At 36.8% G+C, this 21557-nt stretch overlaps 1 protein-coding gene across 1 annotated transcript in view; it reads right to left on the bottom strand.

Annotated features, from left to right (window-relative positions):
• ITGA8 (integrin subunit alpha 8) overlaps positions 1-21557 on the bottom strand; it is a 114106-nt gene that overhangs the window by 40321 nt on the left and 52228 nt on the right. Inside the window, exons 16-23 of the mRNA XM_039712677.1 lie at positions 21184-21239; positions 20391-20545; positions 19098-19235; positions 18557-18624; positions 17458-17605; positions 11091-11183; positions 5345-5424; positions 2277-2357 (exon numbers count right to left, since the gene is read on the bottom strand). Coding sequence (XP_039568611.1) covers positions 2277-2357; positions 5345-5424; positions 11091-11183; positions 17458-17605; positions 18557-18624; positions 19098-19235; positions 20391-20545; positions 21184-21239 — 819 coding nt within the window. The remainder of the gene's footprint in view (positions 1-2276; positions 2358-5344; positions 5425-11090; positions 11184-17457; positions 17606-18556; positions 18625-19097; positions 19236-20390; positions 20546-21183; positions 21240-21557) is intronic.

Here is a 21557-nt window from a genome sequence, read left to right on the forward strand (position 1 = left end):
GGAACACTCTATGACACAGAAAAAGCATGATGAAGGCAAAGTTTCCAAAGAGTCTGCAAAGAATAAAAAGTTTGTAATACGTTTTTATTAAAGTGAAGAGAGACTTCATTAAAAAAAAATAGAATCCACAGCACTGGAAGCAACCCTTACTGGGAAGTCCTGTGTATATATCCATAACTGTTCCACTCCAAAACTCCAGACTGTCCTTAGCCTGGGTGTTCACCCATGGCAACACCCAGCAGCTTCTGGCTCCCAACACTTTCTCAAACATCTGTAGCCCATTAAATAACACTTTTGATTCTTTTTTCCTCAGCCTCTACTTCTGTATTACACCTTTTGTATTTTCACCTCTCTTTCTATCCAGCTCATTTCCTTAGATCACCACTAGCTACAGAGAATGAAATAATATTCTCACTTCTGTTCTTATTAAATATGGTGTATTTCAAGTTCTCCTTTTCAGAAATAAAATAATTAATATATATTCACACTGTCTTTGACTGCCAACTTTTTTTTTCCTCCTGACTAGTTTTAGGGTCTTCTTAACCTGGAATACACTTACAAAATATGATGAAAAATCGTTTAAAATCTCTCAGATTTAGACTGAATATTAGACCAGATTAGAGCAGACAGAGTGAATATTAGAGCAGAAAACACGTTCTCTCTGATCTGCAAAATTATTTGACTTATTGTTAGCACTAGGTAGTCATATTGTCTTGGAAGTGACAACAATACATACATTTTTATAAATTAAAAAACCCATAAATAAATACATTTTTATTTGTTTACATCTAAGGCAGCCCCTTGAGGTGCATCACATGAGACCTCTACCCCTCTTGCATCAGCCAAGCCTCATGGCCTGCCTCTGGAAGTGAAACTGGGCCTCGCAGCTCCCGTTCAACCCTTGCAGAGCTGATAATGGTTAAAGGTTTTTTTGAGCTGTTATTTCATAAGAGGAGATATAGGAAATCTAATATGCCAGACAAAAAGCATTGGGGGTAATTATTTGCTTTAAAAAGACATCCTCCTGACTTCCTCCAGGATGCCAGAAAAGGAGTCTAGTTCCAAGATTTTACAGGGCACTCTAATATTCTTATAAAATCTTAGAATCATTTAGATTGGAAAAACCCTTAAAGATCATGGAGTCCAACCATAAAACTAGTGCTGTCAAGCTCACTAAATCATGTCCCTTAGGGCCAGATCTACATGTCTTTTCAGTATCTCCCAGGAGAGTGATTGTACCACTTCCCTGAGGAGTCTCTTCCAGTGCTTGACAACTCCTTCTGTGAAGATTTTCCTAATATCTAAACTGAACCTCCCCTGGTGCCACTAGAGGCCATTTCATCTTGTTTTGTCACTTGTTATCTGGGAGAGGAGGCTGATTCCCACCATACACCATCTCCTTTCAGTTACTGTTAGAGAGAAATAAGGCTCCTGAGCCTCCTTTTCTCCAGGCTGAACACTCCCAGCTCTCTCAGCTGCTCCAGGCCCTTCACAGCTTTGTTCCTCTTTGCTGGACTTGCTCCAGTACCTCAATGTTCTCCTTGTAGTGAGGAGCACAAACATGATGCCAGTATTCAAGGTATGGCCTCACCAGAGGGCTGATCAATGCCTGCTGGCCACACTATGTCTGATAGAAGCCAGGGTGCCACTGGCCTTCTTGGCCACATAGTCACAGTGCTGGCTCATGTTCAGCTGGCAATTATCACCTAATTGCATTTTATAATTTCCAAAATTAATCTATGAAAACAGATACAGAAATTATCATCTTTGATTATATACTGTGCTTAATTTTGGTATACTTTGTGTCAGTGAACAGTTTATCATAACTCATTTCTTACTCATCCTTTCCCCAAAGGCCTCACTCTGCTCTCTATTAGCACATGCTTGCCATAATGTGTTTCACATTTCCAGCCATAAAAGCAGTAGATTCTGTTTGGTATTCAGCATTAAGGATCCAAGTGGTTACACAAGAAGACCTACACATATGAGCAGGCATTTTATATTAGTAATATCTATACACAATTTGAATGCCCAAATAAAATTACTGTTGTTACTACAATGTGAGATTCTTTAGGTTGCTGTCTTTGCACAGACACTCAATAAGTCTGTAGTAGCTCCATCCTGCAAGGCTTGCAGTGGTGAGACCCAGGTGTCCTGGATGGATAAGGCATTTGAGTTTATAAAATCCCAAAAGATTCACTACATGGGATTATCACATGCAGAGAGATTCTGTAAAAAGTAGTTATCACAATGAGTTGAAATGGTTGAATACTTACCCTCTGATCTGTACTTGAGCCACAGCACTGATATTGATATGGAGGTTCACTAAGTTGCTGGTGGGATTTATCTTGTTAGAACTGGAAAAAATAAGTAGAAGTATCAACAAAGGTTTTATATCAGAACTCTAGATTATTGTATCACTCAACACACAAGCCCCACTGGGCATATTACAAAATGTTTCCTATTGGCACCCTTCAGTCTTGTAGGACACTGGTATTTAAGTTGGATAATATTTGAGCTCATCACATACTTAATAATATCTTCAACTCAAGCTTCCTTTAAAGAATCCTGTGATGATGAATAAGATGATACAAATTTATTTGGCTCAGAATATCTTGTACAACTTGGCTATCTGTACAGATAAAAGTATCTTAATAGAATAGAAGTTTGTTTTCATACATTGGAGGAAGGCAGTGTTGATGAACAAGACAGGCTTTGTTAGAATAAAATTTAATTCTGTGACTCTCCAAACTTGTGACTTTTACATGACTGAGTATTTGGGGAAAAAGAACCACAATCAACTGTTTCTTTAATTTTCTTATTTTCTTCCCTCCCCTATGCAGAGTGTTTACATTTTTAAAACCACTTAGTAGTGAAAACAGATCTCTGTGTTTAAAATCTAGAGCTATCACTCATCTTATTGTCTTTTATGATTGTAAATCCTTAGTAATAAATGTAGTCTCTCTTACTTCAAAAGGCTACTCTTGTGATTATAGCCCATTCCTATAAAGAAAGGTTTGCAGGTTCAAATTCATGAAGATAGTGAAGTAATTATAGACTTAGAATTTATCTAATTATGAGATTAACAACACTAAATTTGGATTTTTTTTTTCAGTCAGGTGTGGTCTTCCTTGCTCCATGAACACCAAGTTTCTATTGCTGTCCCAGTTTGCTGGTATCACATCTGGGTAGCATCAGTCAATTGGAAACATTCAGAGGAGGTCAGCATTCTCAGTGACTGACTCCTGAGGAATAAAGAGCTTTGATCCAGGATGTCTGGTTACAGATTGCTAAAATTAAAAGCAGCTCTAATTTGTTTGTAAACTAATGCAGATTCCCATCAAACATTATTTGAAGTTTTATGTAATCCTCTATAGCCATTGTTTTGAGTATAAACGTACAAAAATTGTTTAAAGTGTAAAAATTATTATACCACTATTTTGTTAGAATAAGCTGCTCTCCAATTTGATTATTTGTCCACTTTCCATAGAGTTAAAATACAGATTTTGATCATACATATCTGGTATTCAAACCTTGTTCATGCTTTATGGCATTTTTTAGAGAAGAAAATAGTTTAAATAGAAGTGCCAAGACATCTCTCTCTCTAAGAGGTACATAATTGCATAGCAACATCCACTTCAGAAAAGGAATCAGATTTCAAGACACTACTCAGCTTCTTGCTTGTTTCTTATAAGTAATGAACTCCAGTTTTGCAAACCAAAATACTTATTTTCCACTTTATATTTTGAAGCAAATGAAAGTCCTCTCTTTTGAATAAATTAAAGTAGGACTCAAATTCTGATGTATTCTTGCCTCCATCTAGGCAATTTCCTCTTTTTGCTTCATGGAGTTCTGCTCCCTTTTTCTTTTAGGATTGTTTTACCTGCTCACTAAGAACATAGAAACACACAAATTGTCCCGCTGCTTGTAAGTGAATGTACAAAGCAGTGAGTTTTAACTGTAGGGTACATTCCCTGTAAAAGAAATTTTACTCTTTATTTTTCCCTTTTTTGTTGTTTTTTAAGTAGCTGTGTGCTCTTCAGCATTTTCATATGAGCTTGTAGCCCAACACATTTCCTTCCTTTACATTTTAGTGAGTCACACTCATGGAGGAAGCATGAGATGTTTTTGTCTCCTGAAGTTCAGCCTTATTCCTCAGGAAATTCTTGTCACTTTTCAAAAACTGTTACCTACATTCATCTCTTATTACCTAGACAGATTTAACTACCCAAAAAGCTCTCGACCTCTCCAATTTCACAGCATGTAGTGACATGAGCCTTGGATAACTATTTAAAACTATTGCTTGCATTAAGAAATGAATAGTGGCATGGACAGGGGACCTACAAGGTAAATGTTGTGTCTCTCTCCAGAGGAGCTCATGTCCCGGTTTGCATGGTCCCCAGCCAGATTCCAGGGAGAGGGCTGACCCCTGACCAAGAGCCTGATGGACTTCTGTGGCATTGCTGTTCCCTTCCTGAGTTTCTGCATGTCTTTTCCTTTCAAGGGTTACATTATGGAGACATGACTTAAACATTTCAAATGTCTCAGTTATTTACCATAATGAACATGATCAAGGCGCTCATTAAAGGCCAGACATTAGCAATTAAGTCTCTGCATGTGGGGCAGAGAGGGCCCCATACTCCAGGGCGTGTTTGATGAGGACAGATGGAGCAGAAGCCATTCCACCTACTGAAAAAGTCCCAGGTTTGTTTTTGCTGTTATCCTAACCCAGCCCACACTCTGCTTTTTTTGTCTCTGTGGAAGCAGCACTGTTCAGCATAAAACACAAGATTCCACAGTATTAACATGTGAGGCCCACAAATGGGGAGGAATCAAATAGAAAAATTACAAAGGTTCACCTGCACCAAACTGAAACACTTCTCTCCATGCCAGTAAATCTGCTGAGCAGATTTTAGCTGCTTTCCATTTATTTTCTAAATTTTTGTGAAGAAGAAGCACGTCTGGTTTAATTCAGAGCATGATGTGTTTATACGTATTTACCTTTGTTACAAAGGTTTTTATGTAACAAAATATTAATTAATTAACTTAATTGATTCTGAAGTACAAAATAAAGTTGAAATTTGGCAAATCTGCAGAAGATACTTAAAAAATAAGTTAACCTGAATTTTAAAGAAATACCTGAATAACCTGAATTTTAAATAAATAAGACTGATCTTCCTAACAGCTAATGAGGCTCCAACCTCAAAAATCCTCCTGATATAAACTACCATTGGAAAGCCCCTGAAATAATTACTGATATTCAAAAAGGACCTTATATAATAAACTTCATATGCCAATAGGAATTAATAATTTAAATGACCATGCTCTTGATAAAATATCTAACCTTTTTATTTGCAGCTCAAAATTGATGCTGAAATCTGCATTTTCAAAATGCTGCACAGAAAATCGAATGCCCGTGGAGAACTGAGAAAGAAACAAAACAACAGGTTACTAGAAACAGTTGGTCTCTCCAGATCAATAAAGCAGTACTGCTCAACATTGCATTTCACAGACTTATACTGGATACTGTTGCTTTTCAAAATTAGTATGAAATAACATCATCTAGTTGTTCTCAGGAAAAAATACCCTCCTGCCTCTGTATGTCACCAGATGGAAAACTTGGCTGGAGAGAGGAAAGATCAGAGGAATAGAGAAGCACACTCCCAAGAACACAGCAGTGGGCCCTTCTTCATCCAGAGAGTCTTTGCTTTGCTTTGCCAAGCCAAGAGCAAACAACAGTTGTCTGGCAGCTCTCATCCCTGCCTCCATCCATGCACGCCTTTGTCCAGGTCTGCAGGGCCCCCTGCTCCCAGCGTTGTCTCTGCACCTGGCAGCTCTGCACTGCCTGCTTCAGGTGTTGTGGGGCTCACTGAGCACCTGAGGCTGAATTAGGAGAAGTTTAATTTATTTTAGTTTGGGTTTTTTTTTTTAACACTGCATTTCTGTTAAGAGGAATACCACAACTTGGAGTGGCACAACTCAACTTGAAGTGAGTGACAGAGGAGAGAGTAAAACACACAGGTCCCAAAACTGAAGGAGATAAAGCGTGGAAGTACTGGTGCTGCCTTCTGTTTAAGCAGACCTGGCTTCCTCCCTTTGACAATTTCCATTTGCTTTGCAAGAAGAGCCGGGATAAGCAGATCAAGTTTATTCAGAAGAGAGAAGGGCTAACTAGAGAAGTAATATACAATAGCCTGTGGTGGTCTCTGTAAGCCTCTCACTGCACATATTTACAGCCCCAGTGTGTAAATGGCAGGTGAGTAACAGGAGATGCCATCTGTCCTCAACGTTCAATTAATGTTCAATGTTTAAATTATTGTTTTAAATTATTTCAACTGCATGTTTTAAATCTGGTAATTTTCAAAATGTGAATTTTTCAATTCCTACAAGTTCTCACTCCCCCTCTACCTTCCATCTGGCCTAATAGCAGAATTTTTTTGCAGGATAACATGCACATTGTACTTGCATTTAAAAAAAAAGGATGGTAAAACACAGATATATTCTCCATGTGGACAAACAATCTTTGTGAGAAATTCATCAAAAGGCATCAGGAAATGAGGACATCATTTTCTCATTTCTGCCAATGTCTGACTAGATTGGGGGTGGGGGGAGAAGAAAAAAAGGTTGTCTGCTTGGCTTAATTTCCTTAGACTATTTCAGGAAACCTTGTTAACAACAGGACTGGACACACAAATGTAGGGACTTAAATTCAACATCATTGAAGATGACGAATTTTCCTCTGGGAATGTAATTTCATATGTTTAAGCAATTCCTTTTCCCCACCAATTCTTTTCATTCAATTCTCCTATTTCTTCATTTGTGTGGTGCAACACAATCCATCGGATGGGGGTGGGGGGAGAAGAAAAAAAGGTTGTCTGCTTGGCTTAATTTCCTTAGACTATTTCAGGAAACCTTGTTAACAACAGGACTGGACACACAAATGTAGGGACTTAAATTCAACATCATTGAAGATGAGGAATTTTCCTCTGGGAATGTCATTTCATATGTTTAGGAAATTCCTTTTCCAAACCAATTATTTTCATTCAATTCTCCTATTTCTTCATTTGTGTGGTGCAACACAATCCATCACCAGAACAAAACTTACCTAACATGTTTCAACTACCTTCAGCTGACTTATGCTGAACCAATACTGTCATCATAAATTGAATTGTGAGTTCAAATCTTTGAATTCTAATTATCTTAATTTCATAGTTACAGTATATCTCTCCTTTTTGAAGCAAAATCTTTCAGATGAAAAGACAGCACTCATTAAATTGTTCAAAAGTTGAATAGCTGACTTGAACTAAAGATGTAATTTTTAATTTTAATCTCACTTTTTGAAGATATTAGCAACTCTATTGATATTTCATTCACCTTTAAAAATATAATGACTTTTGTCCTTTAGACAAAAATTTCCAGATATTAAACTCACCATTTATCTTAGTGTTTTTACTAACCAGTCTAAATAAATTTGTTTCCACTTATAGCAGAAAACATTTGATGAACCAAAGATAAAATTTTCATCAGACAGAGCAGACATGAACTGCAGTTCTGATGATCTATTACACCCCTGAGGCTTAATCCCCTATTTAATAGTGAAACACACTCCTACTGTACAACTCTAATAAGTTGCAGATGTTGTCTTTGTATAGTCGTACAACTTTGTTAATGTCACATAACCCTTGACATTGCTACTAATAACGGGGCAAAGATGCTCACATGCCCTTGATGAAAACCCACTGAGGCCAAAGGAGTTTAACTCGCTTGAACACATAATTTAGCAATTATTCAACATCCTTATTTTAATAGGACATCAATTTTATCAGAATAGTCTGTTTTTACTTAAAATTTTTGAAGTAAAGTTTCATTAAAATTGCATTATTTCCATGTTTGTAACATCATGTATCTTTGAAATACATGACATTTCTGCTATTACTAGTAAGTTTTAACTTATTCTGTTTGACAGGATTTAGGAGTATGCCAGGATCCAGAGGTGTAGCTTTTTTTGAAATGTCTTACAGTGCATAAGAAAGATAAAAGATGATGCTCTTGAAGAATCAGTTTGCTACATACCAAGAAATAGGCAAGATCTTCCAACTCTTCTAGCCTTATTTCTATTAATTTCTATAAACTTCCAGGTATTTCTACTAGAATTTTCTCACTTGCAAGTGCCACTGAACAGGCATTAGGAAGCTTGTCAATCTGATCCACTTCAGTGTCATGAATAAGTATGTTGAGCAATCTTTGCCAGTGAGGTGTTGTCAGACATTTAGTTGGCATTCTGGGCCATTTGGCCTTGAGGTTTTCCTTACCAAGTCTTTCTGTCTTAGTTTTTACTCTTTCATCTTTTTTTTTTTTAACTTCAAAGATATTACTGAAAAGATGAAATATTTTTTGTGGACAGTAAACAATTTTAAGGACACAGATGACATAATGCATTTTGAAGATGTGAGGTGTCAGACAACCCTGTAGTCTGCTGCAGTAATATCCCATGGATTATATTACAAAATCCCAACATAACCCTCATACTCAGAAATTGATCTTCAAGAGCTCAAGAATTCTAGGATTTCAGGGTGCTGGCAAGTCACTAAGGTGACTCAATAGTTAAAGAGTTTTAGGAATGTTCAATTTTGACCTAACCCTTCCTTCCCACTCACAAGTTCCACAAAGAGTCCCTTTCTGACTGAGTATTTTCAGAATAACTGATCTCCTGCCAGAACAGAATTGTTTTGCAAAACTGGAAATGGATCAGAGCAACCTTTTGAGATTTATGAAATTTGTACAAAGGGCTGGTATTTTGCTTTTGGAAGAACATTTGCCATCACAAATATGTTTAGACTGAAAAAACACGAGTCCTTTCACCTTTACTGGGCTTCCAGGAGAGCTGGCTTCAAAGATGAATTTAGGATTTAAGATTTCACTTATTCTAATCAAACAATGTTGCCATCTGTCTTTGTAATGCTCTACCTTTGTATGCCTCAATTTTAAGGGGATGGATTATTTTGTTCTAAAGTAGAAAACCCTTGAATGTGTTATGAACCCCACTGTTTTATTCTGCTACTTCTCTCTTTATGAAGCTTGCTTAGGAGTATCTGGTAATGGAATTTAGAGTAGTCCTAGAGTTGATTGTGAAGAGAAGAAGGATTAGTTATGCTGTGAAAATTCATAAAGAGACAGGCAAGAGTAGTAATGTTTTAGTGGCCACCAAATGACATTCCTGAAGTCTTCACACTGCTAGTGCTAGCATTTTGGGTGGAGGATGATGTGGAAACAGGGCTTTGGATTGAAAGTTAGTGTCCCTTGTGTTTGGTCTTCCTTTTCTCTTCCAGCCCAAGGGGTTTTATGTTCTCCTGCCCCACTCCACTGCATCCCAATCACCCACAATATTCTTGTCCACTTCTGTCTGTATCTTGAGAATTTGCTTCTGCCTTGACACTAACTAGGAAACTACTAAGCAGGTAAGTGAAATTGCTGTCTTCTGTACAAGAAATTATTTGCCTTGAATTGGAATTTGTCTCATGCTTTGGCCCATCATTGCATCCCATCATCCCATTATGAAAATTCCATTCCTCAGGAATGTTTTTAATTACTTTTACTTTTTAGGACTTTCATTAAATAGAATAAAACAAAACCTACAAGATCTTTTGGCCTTCTTACCTATGTCCTTCCCAGAAAATGTTTATAGTAATCTCTTCAGACTTCTAGTTCAAAGTAGTTCAATGTAGAAGGATCCTTACCAGGAAGATTCTTCTTTTCAGGAGGTCCATCACCTAGAGTTCAATTTTCAATGGTTTCCACCTCCCTGTAGTCCCAAAGAATCTCTGGGACTGCCTGTGGCCATGCAAGCAGATGACTCTATGAGACACCTGTCCTCACTCACTTTCTAAAGTTGTGTGGCTGATCTAAGGCTATCCCAAAGATCCGAAGAATCTTATTCTAATCCCAATCTCCAGTGATACGACCCATTTGGTTCTTCTATCAAGGGTCAGACATGAACTGCTTCAAGATTAAAAGAGGCCAGGAAAGCCCCCCTCTACAGAGAGGCTGAAGATTGAAATATTGATCTTCTATAGGATAAACCTTAACTTAGTAGGTATTTTGAAAATACTAAAGAAATTTGTTTTGGTTTCTTTGAAAAGCTATAGGTCAAATATGAAATTCAAACAGTAGTAGTTTTCAATTAAAAGCTGTTATTTATTCCTGATATGTGCTTATGCTGTTGATTTGCTTGTTATTAGGACAGTTTTTATCTAAGTATCAATATTTGGATTACTTTCTTTTAGTTAAATATTCGTAGAACTTATGAATTTATGAGAAACACTACATTCCTCTGCAAGAGCATCCATAGCTGAACATTCCTGGATTTAATACTTCTGGGATTTCCTGGGTTGTTTTGTCATGACATAGGGACAAAGAATGACAATTGTGGAATTTTTTATCTCCAAACCTACTTTTTATCCTTATCTAATGTTCATCATCACTTATTATGCAGTTCTGCTTTTGTCCAAAAACAAGGCTACCATCATTCCATCTAATGTGTAGTATGATTTATGAGAGGCTTAGGGAAATCTTTAGAATTAAAATAATAACTTTAAAGCAAAAGTTTATTCCAAACATACTTTCCTTGGTATAAATTGTGATATAAACTGGGAAGACAACCCTTATGTACTCAAGATGAGAATCAGGAGGATGAAGTTGTCATGTAATATACATATATACACTATACATATATGTTTTAAGTAGAGAGAGTACTAAAAGGGAGAGATAAACTGATCACATTATAGATTGGAATTCTCATTATATTAGTGCAACTTCTCATGAAATGATAGTGATAAATTAAGTCACTCTCACTTTCTTTGAGTGACATAAACCTCAAGTTCTAGCATAACTAATTTTTTAGAAAAACAAACTGTTACTTTTTCAGAGGCACAGTTCTGCCTCTTATTACACCAACAATTTCTTGTCCATGTAAATAATTTGGTTGATGTGCTGCTTATTAGGACACATTCTGGTAATTGAAAAATTTCCATTTGTTCCCCTTTATGATTCAATTAGATAAAAATCAGTAAATGCATCTGGTTTTCCCTTACGTTTGCGCCAGCCACCATGGGGTTCCCAAGATCACAAACCACCATTCTAGTTTCATTTTCCATCTTGTAATCACAGCTCAACACACGCAGTGCCTGCAACAAAAGGACACCAATATAGAGGTCAGAGATCACAGTGAAATGTATCCAGTTGGGAAAGTGATGCCTTTTTGACTGTGACCTTTCTTTTGATTTCAGACACCTGCTCAGAGCACTATCAAAACATTTAGTTGGTTATTGTCAGACAATGGGGGAAAACTGATGCCAGGGAAAAACAAACAGGATAGTTTCCCAGTACCTTAAGAATCAGGATGAGATCACTCTATGTCTAGTTTTACCACACTGCTTTGTTGTTGTGAATCATTCCTATAGCCATAATGACTCAACAGAGAAACAAAGAGTAGGCAAAACTAAGTGAGAAGAGTAGGTCTCACAGTAATTACAGTGTTATCCATCACAAGAAATCTCTATAACGGATTTCTGTCATTGGCAAATCTCGAGTATGGATCAATTCTACATCTTTGTTTTCCACTTAGAATGTTAAATACTTCTGTAAAAATGTAACCTGTTATGTGTGTTTACAAATTAGCAACAAAGGAGGTAGACTTTCATGTTATCAGATATAAAGGTTTTTGTTGTTTATAGCAATCTTTATCACTAGTAATATCATCTGTAAACAAAAGAAACTCTACAAATAGAGGTACAGCTATAAAACAGCTCAAGCTAGGATACAGAATGAAGCAAAGCAATAAAATATGGTGGGTTTGCAATAAAATGTGTTGGTTTTTTCTTCTGTTTTCCTCTGACATCTTCAGTAAATGAAGGCATTTCCATGTATGTGCAGAAGTAAACCAGCTTTGTAAAAGCAGGATGCAGCAAGTTGCATTACCTTTCTGCTCATTTGTGATTCTCACAGATGAAGCAGTGCGAATGAGTTTATGTCCTCCATATAAAAAGACCTGGGAAATATCTGTACCATTTTGTCCTATCTGCAAAATCCAGCATGGACACACTGTCCTTGAAACTTCCTGAGATTAAAAGAAAAGACAGGGCATGTACTAAACAGAGCCCATGTGAAGCATGCCCTCAGCACACACCTCATTGTGTGCTGACATTTTTACAGTTTGCTAGGAGGAAACAAAAGTTTGTTACACAGCATGTCCAGTGCACTAATAGCCTTCCCAAGCCTCTCTAGGGTTGGGAGGGAAGCATTTTTACACTCTTTCCAGCTGGTTAATTAGAGGTGGGAAGCAACGCATGGGAGAAAAGTGGGTGTTAACACAGTTGGAATCAAATGTGTCTGGAAAATTGTCCATTTGATCTTGATGTGTGGGTTTATAGTTTTGCTTTTGTTGGGGGAGGAGGATTGAAACTGAGGTCTAAAAGTTGAAAATAAATACTCATTTGTATTAGATATTTGGCAGTTTCTTTAAAGATGCTGTATTATCAACCAGCACAAAGTAAATCAGCCCTTATCACATGGGGTTATTTTTTGTCCCTCAAAGGCTGAAAAAATATAGGAATTTTTCAAGGAGTTCTTCTGTAATCTGGAGGCTATGTTCCTAGACTAAAATGATTAATGCTGCAGAATTTATCTGACCAGCATCACAAAAGCTAATTTGTGCAGTATGAAGATGTGACAAAGGGTCAACCGTGGTAGAATTCCTTCCATAATGAGATTTACGGTCTTTGTTTTTGCACTAATCATCTTTTTGAGGTGGTTAATAAAAAATAGGAAAATTAAAACCAGGCAGGAAGCTAGCAAGAGCTGAGAGTTGTACACCTACTGTTGTCAGCATCATTGCTTTCACATGTAACTCAGCCAGATGGAAGGGTTTGCCACAAAGCCCTTCTACCTGGCACTGGTAGCAATTCACGTTTCTCTAGCAACACACGGGCTTTTTGGCAGTCTTGAGCAGAAGTAAAACCCCAACAATTATCACGTGTGCTCCCAGGGTGCATTTTAACTAGAAAGTGATTGGATACTTTAAGTAATCCGGGCAGCCTGCAAACTTGAAACTTTTTTGCGGTTGTAGAGATGAATTACTAATTGATGCCACAACAGTTAAATGCAACAGGCTGGCAAGCAAAAAATTGCTCATTCCTTTACCAACACCTTCCAATTTTATTTTCTGAGGAAAAGTGAATGGATTAGTTGATTTAATTAGTTGATATGGGGATCTTCTAGTTGATGTATATTTATGTATGTAGTTGACGTATGAAGAGTAATCTTTGCCTTCACCAAGCTCAAATCATGTCTCATCTAGCCAGCCACAATGTACCTAGTCTAAGAATTTCCATATAAGACAAGAGTGTTCCAGGTCTTTTTCTCATTTTAAGAGTGTAATGCTTTAGTTCAGAAAGGCATGGAGGAAGTGGCTCAGAGCTTATCCACTGCAGTACCTGTGTTCTTCACCACTCTGCAGTTTCTCACCTGAGCAGAGGCAGTTCTGCCAAAATACATAATGCTTTTGGTGTGTAACAAATATATGTTAATGCTTTATATTTGCCTGATTTATTAATTATTCCACAAGAATCTGGGTCCCAGAATTTGCTACTAAGGCAGGATTGAGCTGTTCAATATGGGCAGCTCTATCATGGAGCAAAGGATTAGTGCACAGTATTCAGGCAATAGCTGAGGGTTCAAACACACAGTCATGTTAATGACTGTTGTAGTGTAAGAATGTACCACACAGCAATATATATTGTCTCTGGATCTACTGCTGGAAATATGAGGCAATATACGTGCTTATACTTTCTTCAGTGCAGCTAATTTCAGTAAATTCATGCCTACTGCATATGAACAGTTATTGAAAGCCAATGGGTTTCCAGGAACTAGTGAAGCTGTGGTAATTTTCTCATTTCCTGGTTTCTGGATCTTCTAAGTGTTTCCACAATACAACTGAAAAAACATGTGATTTAATTTAAATTAATTCTATTTCAATTGTCAGCTTTTGACTGAAGGAAGTTTCAGCATCTGCAGGAATCAATGAAGCTCCAAAATCATGTCCCTGACCTCAAACTTTAAGATCACACCCATTCACTTGCCTCTCCACTTACATATGATCACATTTCTGCAAAAACGTTGTTGATCTTTTGTGCAGTTGCACAGTATGTGTGCAAATTATGTAGAATAACACATTGTTAACATGAAATAAAATAAAAAAGCAGGGCTGGACAGGAGGCACTTAAGGTGTTTATCTGTTAAGCACTTAATGTTTCTTTATTAGCTAGACTAAATCCAGAATAGCCCCACAACAGACAAATTCCTCTATGAATACAGTCAGTTTGAAATTATGACAGTGTAATTGAATTATTTCATTCTACAGATATTTCAGCTCCATCAGAAATTAATCAAGTGATTTATTCAGCTGATTCCATTTCATTTATTCTTGCCTTAGTCTACCTGATTTGTTGGCTCCGAGGAGAATCTTATCTCTGCCTTAATACCAGGAATTCTGCAGTTTGGAGAAAACCATCTACTCAGAGAACTGTAAGCACAGATGCAACCAAGAGGAAATGCAATCCTAGAGGCAGAGCTTTAAGAACATGAATACAAAACACTCTACCATAAATCTACCTGTCTGCTGAAACTGGTTTGCATTAAATTAGGTAGATTTCAGGAGCAGTTACAGATGTCCCATTGTCAGGATACAACATAAACATAAAAATAAGAACTGAAATCCTGACTCCACTGCAACTGATATGAAAACTGTAATTTTCACCTCTAGTCCATGACTCCAAAAGTGCCTGCAGACCTTTTTTCCATATACCTCAGTGTTTACTGCATCCAGTGTGATTATTTCTTCTGTCAATAATTGTCTTGTCAGTTCAAATTGCTCAAAGCCCTGTAAGTTGAATGAATTGAGGTCCCCCTCATTTATACTCACTTACACTCATTGATACTATGACCCCTAAGAATTATGTAATCCTGGTAACAGAAGAATTTACATTTAGAAAATTTTAGAAGAAATTTAGAGTATCAATTTTTTCCAAATGCACATAGAAGTTAATATTTTAGTTTACTTAATGGAACCATAATATTGCAATAAACATAGTTTAAAGAAATATACATTTACCATTTAAAAACAGTAGGAAGAATAAACTTACTTTCAGTGCCATTTGTAATCCTTGTGAAAGTCCTTGAAATGCAGAAAGAAAGACACTAAAAATTATGTAGCAAGTAGGACTAATGTTTTGATCCTTCTCAGAAAGAACATGATGACATCTTTTTGAATGAAGTATGAAAAGCAAAGAATGTGAAATAAATTATGTGTGGGAGTGAGCTAAGTAAATGTGGAGAAAAGGAAGGCAGTTTTTTATAAATCTACAAGGATTCAGAATTGGATTTGGCAGAAAGGCATTTTTGTCTTCCCCAAAATCTGAAAAGAATGACGTAGTTGTATTGTGTTTCCTGGGTTTTTGTCTTCAAAAGAAAAAGTATTTTCACTTTAAAACTCCTTCTCAGCCCATTCTAGCTTCTCTTTATTCTTCCAAAGCACCAGGATACCCCATGTATTCTTTCCTTCCTTTCTCCATGAGTCTATTGTGTTGACACTAGAAAACAAAATTTTTCCTAAAAATGTAAAAAGCTCTGAATAATTTCTCTTCACTCCAAACCACAAAATGTTTTGGATTGGAAGGGACCTTAAAGATCATCTAGTTCCACCCACCCCCCATGCCCATTGTGGACAGATCAACTTCCACTAGACCAGGTTGCTCCATCCAACCAGGCCTTAAACATTTCAAGGGATGAGGCATCTACAGCTTCCCTGGACAACCTGTTCCAGTGCCTCACCACCCTCACAACCAAGAATTCTTCTTAGTATCTGATCTAAACCTCCTTTCTTTCAGTTTGAATTTATTCTCCCTTGTCCTCTCACAACATGTCAGTGTAAGAAGTCTCTCTCTGTTTTTCTTTTAGTCTCCCTTCATGTACTGGAAGGCTGATGCAGCCCAGGACACATTTGGCTTTCTGAGCTGGGAGAGCATGTTGACAACTCATGTCCAGCCTCTTCTCTACTCCCATCCCCAGGTCCTTCAAATAATAGATATGTGCTAATACATGCTTGGGTTTTGGAATTAGTGTCTTCTCTGACACCTTGGTAATGTCCAAAAGAACAGCAAATGATTTCTAAAGAGGAATGGAGAAAAAAGGTAACCATCTGTAGCATATTAAAGAGAACTTTAGTTTTGTAGATTACAGTCCAAAAAACCAGAGGCTTTGCTAAGAGAACAAAAGGAACAGGCAGTAGGAAAAGGCTGGTGTCTTTAAGATATATTTCTGAGATGTGAGGTTGCGAAGAATTTCTATCATCTTTGATGACAGCATTACTTCTTCTTGGAATTTTTTTTCAAACTAGGATAGAAGCCTATTAATAAAGTCACTGACAGAAGGAGAATAAGGAAATACCTTGTAAGTTACTTTCAACTTCCTTAAAAACATTTGCCTTCAGAAAGGAAATTAACTTGCTTTCTCCCACTCTCACCCTTGAGGCCCTTTTGAACATTCCAGGCACTAACAGAAAAAAAGCAGGCTCATGTTGCAACAGCCTGGGAGATATATGTGCAGATGAGGCAATTCAGACTTGCTGTCCAACAGAGAATACATGAACACTCTGCTTGTTTGCAGAATAGGGTTTCATCTTTGCTCTTAAAAAAACAAACAGACCCAAAAAGGAAAAACACTGAATGTTCAGTACAGCTCAGCAGGACTTCAGTCAACATTAGTCCTTCTGTGAACACTGGCACATTTTACATTTTAATTGCATTTTTGGTCCATTCATAACATGGAAGAACTGACAACAAGGGAAAGTAACTTTGTCAAGTTTATACTGCAGTAATGTCAAACTATTCAGGATACTGGAGACTGGGACACCCTTAATAATGGTAAAACAGTGGTGTGCTGTGAGAAGAGACAGCAGTGTCCAAGTGTCTAGGGGTCAGCAGGGCTCATTAACTCTGACTGGAAGTTGGTACCATGGGATGCCAGGTTGGAAGCACTGAGGGAATTTGGCAGTATTACTTTCTGCTACTGGTATTTTTTACTGGTTCAAAATCTGAATTATGTGAATACCTGTATTCCTAGAAGAAATGTTACAGTATTTGTGTAGTATTATAAAGAAATTAGTGGGAAGGAGCTGGGTTAATGGGAATGAATCTGAGCTGGGTCTGAACAGAATGTTCCTGTCCTTCCCATCTTTTGGAGGCATGGCTTATCGTTTCCCTGGGCTGTGCAAGCAAGGATAGCTGAGAATTGATGGAATCTCCCTTCTTGAAAAGGTGCTACTTTCAGCTGGCACAGCCTGTGTAGGTTATCCTTGCTCTCAATATCTCCTTCGTTATCACTAACATCTTGATTTTACTTCACCTTGTTGTTGCGTTCGACCCCAGTGTAATCTGCTTCGGGTGGAATCTTTATATGCAGCTCAGCTTCATAGGCTCCTTCCCCATCATTCCTTGGATTTATTATGAGCATGACACAGTTTTCTTCTCCAATTATCAGCTGATCTGTATCCCTGTATAGAACATACTACTTGTCAGGAGTTAAAACATGCACAATTAGGATTTACATATGAATAAAGCAGAAGGACATTTTGCTCTCAGAGTGTTCTGGAAAACACTCTGTAAACACAAAATAAAACATTTTCTATAAAAAATGACAGCATGAAAAAGTACACCAGCACCTGGGTAGAAAAGAGGTTAAGAGAAAACACCACTGTGGCCAAAATGGACTACCACAAACCTTGAAAGCAATGGGTAAAAAATTTCAGAGCCGGACTACTTTCTAAACAGCAAGAAGCATTTAGTGGAGGAACCACTTGCCACAGGGGTCTCATGAGCATTGTTTTCTGAAGGACACAAAGCTGACAGTTTTCTAATCATGTCCATTGTAATACAAACAATGACAGAAATTCTCCTGAGACCTGCAATGGCATGTGCCCTTGTTTCACAGCTACAGACTGATTCTGACGAGTCGGTAACTCTCAGACATACCTCACTTGTCCTGCTTGGCATATTTCTCCCTCCACAGGAGAAACTGTTGCCATATTTTGAAAATTTTATTTTGAGATGAATTTACTTCACTGTATACTGAGTTCAGGAGAATTGTGTCCAAGTTCAAAGTCACTGGCACACTGAAATAGGAAACTTGAAACCTCCTTTGAACAACGATTTGTATCATCTCTTGGTTTTCAGAGTAGAGCCACTCCTAACAAACACTTGAAAACTATATTTTCTATGATAACCATTAAACATCATGAATGTAGTTTGCATGTATATTTCTCAACTTCTTGGTTTTATAGCTGAAATGGATGCACAAATTAAAATCTGGAAATCAAGTGATTAACTACAAATCAAGAGTGATTAACTACAGTAAACAACAGAACTGTGTTCTACATCATTCTGTTGCAACAGTTAGCAGTGTCTGGACTTTGTATATACAGCATAATGAATTTTATCTAACTTACGGCACTGCAGAAAGTTGCAAGTCAGGAATACATAAGTTGTCCTCCCCACAGTCAACAAGAATGTAGGCCTGTAACATTGCAAAATAAAAAAATATAATACAGTTAGTACATGCCTTAAAGTCCAAATCACTTAATTAAATATTGCTAACCTAAGTGTCTTAAATACCACTAGCATTGCTTTAGTGAATTAAATCTTTTTATCCTTTCTGTAAGTTCTTTTTCATGTGGTAGTCAGAGGTTGGAGACTATTTAGATGGTCAAATATGCCCTTAGCAGAACAACATAATCTTCAGGCCCTTTCCCACACTAACTTCGCTTACATATTCTAGAAGGCAATCAAAACTATGAGCACAAGAAAGTTTTGGAGATACTTGAAAGGCCTGTTGGTTCTAGTTTTATATTCAATCTACATTTTGTATTAATTAAAACCCTCTCATGTAATTTCTGGCTATGATACTCTCTTTTAAAGAAGATGACACACATAATATTTGTAAATGCTTTCATGTTTATAAACAGAAAATGTGACATGCAAAACTCATACCTGCTCTGCTAGTGAGTTTTTCTGGTAATAGTTCAGTATTGGCTTCACAGTCAAACTATCTTCAAAACTGGACTCATCCAAACTATAATTGAAGTTTATATTGATGGGAGATAATTTATCTCTAAATTCTGTTTCATCCTGTGAGTAACAATCACATAATAAAAACCAATTGTTTACTATGATTATTTCAGTTAGTATAGTAAGACAATAGATTCAAATTTCTGAAGGTAAGATGTGGTCTTTATTGAAGGTAAGGCATGGCTCTTTGACAGATGCTGGCCAAATTCTGGCTGCATGTGGTGTCATTAGGAAAGCAAAGTGACTCACCAGCAATTGGAATGCTCAGAACACATTGCCTCCACAGCCCCACATCTGGAAGAAGCTGAGCTGAGTAGACTCAGATATTTTTCAAAGCATTAGCCTAAAATGAAGCTGTTTAAGAGAGACACACAGAACCAACTCCTATCAGCTACTGCCCTCCTTCCTTTTGAAATGGAGGTGGGGCATGTGTGGATTTGTGGAGGTAATATTGCTGGTGTGTACCATAACCAAGAATTTATAAGAATTAGCAATGGTAAAATTCAACCACCTTTATTGTCTAGATATGTCCTTACATAGTGCTTGAAACGTCTCCATTTCACTTCCCACTGCATTTCTTGGATCAGACTTGGAATAATCTACTTCAACTGCATGAGGTAACCCCATCTGCAAGTGAGGAAGTATTGATCCTTTCTCCTTTACAACTTCAATTCCATATTTTTAGTTTTTTCCAAAAACGTTTTAAAATATCTTTAAAATATTTTTAAAAATGTATGAATTTTAGGCCAATATTTCTGGCAAGGCTCCTTTAAAATCTTTTGAACCTGAATTGGTATAGCATTTAACATGATTCATTTATTACTGCACTGTGAATACTATAAAAAAAAAGGGATACAAAAAATGGAAAGCAATCTTCCATTTTTTGTATCAGAAGATGCAGTATTTGGTCAGCATTTCCAGAACAGTGTGAAATGAATGTATTTTTACACAAAGAAATTCTGTGGTCTTCAAAATCAGTCTTTCTTTTCTACTTATATTGACAATAGATGAGCCAAAGATTTACACAGGGAATTTTTTCAAGGTAGCAGAATGCTCTAGACATTCTGAACATAGAGATGAAGTCTATCTTGTGTCCCATTTCTGTAATTTTGGAAACTACTCTTCCTTTTCCAGTGACTCCTTTTTATTATTACCTTTAAATCCCTTGTACTACTGAAACAATGATGAAAGTCCAAAATATTTTAAACAACTTACTCTGAGATAAACAAGGAAGTCCTGGCAATGGAGTTGCTTCTGTCTTTCTATCACAATGGAGAAGTAGTGATGTGACTGATGGTAATCAAAGAAGAGAGTCCTCTTAACAGCTCCTTTCTGTTTCAATGAATCTAATTGCAATTCACCTTTCAACACTAAAGGATACGAATAAATAAATTAGTTATTGTTTTAACAGAAAGAAAATAGTAAAGAATTCACTCTGTATTATAATTAATTAACCTCACCAAGAAAAACTTTCTTTCAAGAAAAACTAATCCATGCTTTAAGTGCCTATCTATTTGAAAGCCCACTAAGTTTTGATCTAAATTATGCAGGATGTAAAATTCAGACTTTCTTATTTCATTGACAGATCATATGTGTACAGGACTTCTGTTTCTTTAATTTATTATTTTTCCAAAACAGAACATTCTCCAGCAAGGTACATTCTTTGTTTTATTTAGAAAATGACTTAAACTGAAACAGAAATCCTTTGAGTGAGTAATAAATAAATATATATATATATATCACTCCTATTGTCTTTTCAAGTGTAGGAAAAAATACATATGAGATGGAGCAGGACTAGGTAAATTACAGGAATAGAAAACATTTCTTGAAAAATCCTTTAAGTGAGTAATAAATGTTTGCATCTACACACACACACACGCATTACATATATATATATATATATATGTACATATATATCATTCCTATTGTCTTTCCAAGTGTAGGAAAAAAATACATGTGAGATGGAGCAGGACTAGGGTAAATTACAGGAATAGAAAACATTTCTTACCTATCTCATCTGAAATACTTTGACCTTCAAAATCTGCGCAGACTCTTACAGTAAAGCTACATATAAAAAAAGGAGACGTAGTTCATTATTAGCAGAAAATGGACTGAGCTGGGAATCAACAGTTCCCAAGTCGTATCTTTTAAAGTTTTATTTCAATTTGCTTAAAAAGATGTTAATTGAGATTGCATCTAGCTACCTATGATATTCCCTAATTATGTCAGGAAGTCTCCTAGGCTTCACTAATAATCACAGAAGACAGTCTCTGAATACTTCCTGGCAAAGGTATGGAGAAGATTCTCTGGTCCCAGCAGTTCTTGAGAGAGTCTGTGGAGATGACCTTTCTGACATTATTGCCAAAGCTGGATTTTTTATGC

This window comes from Passer montanus, unplaced genomic scaffold (assembly GCF_014805655.1).
Source record: "Passer montanus isolate IOZ18808 unplaced genomic scaffold, ASM1480565v1 scaffold10, whole genome shotgun sequence".
Lineage (NCBI taxonomy): Eukaryota > Metazoa > Chordata > Aves > Passeriformes > Passeridae > Passer > Passer montanus.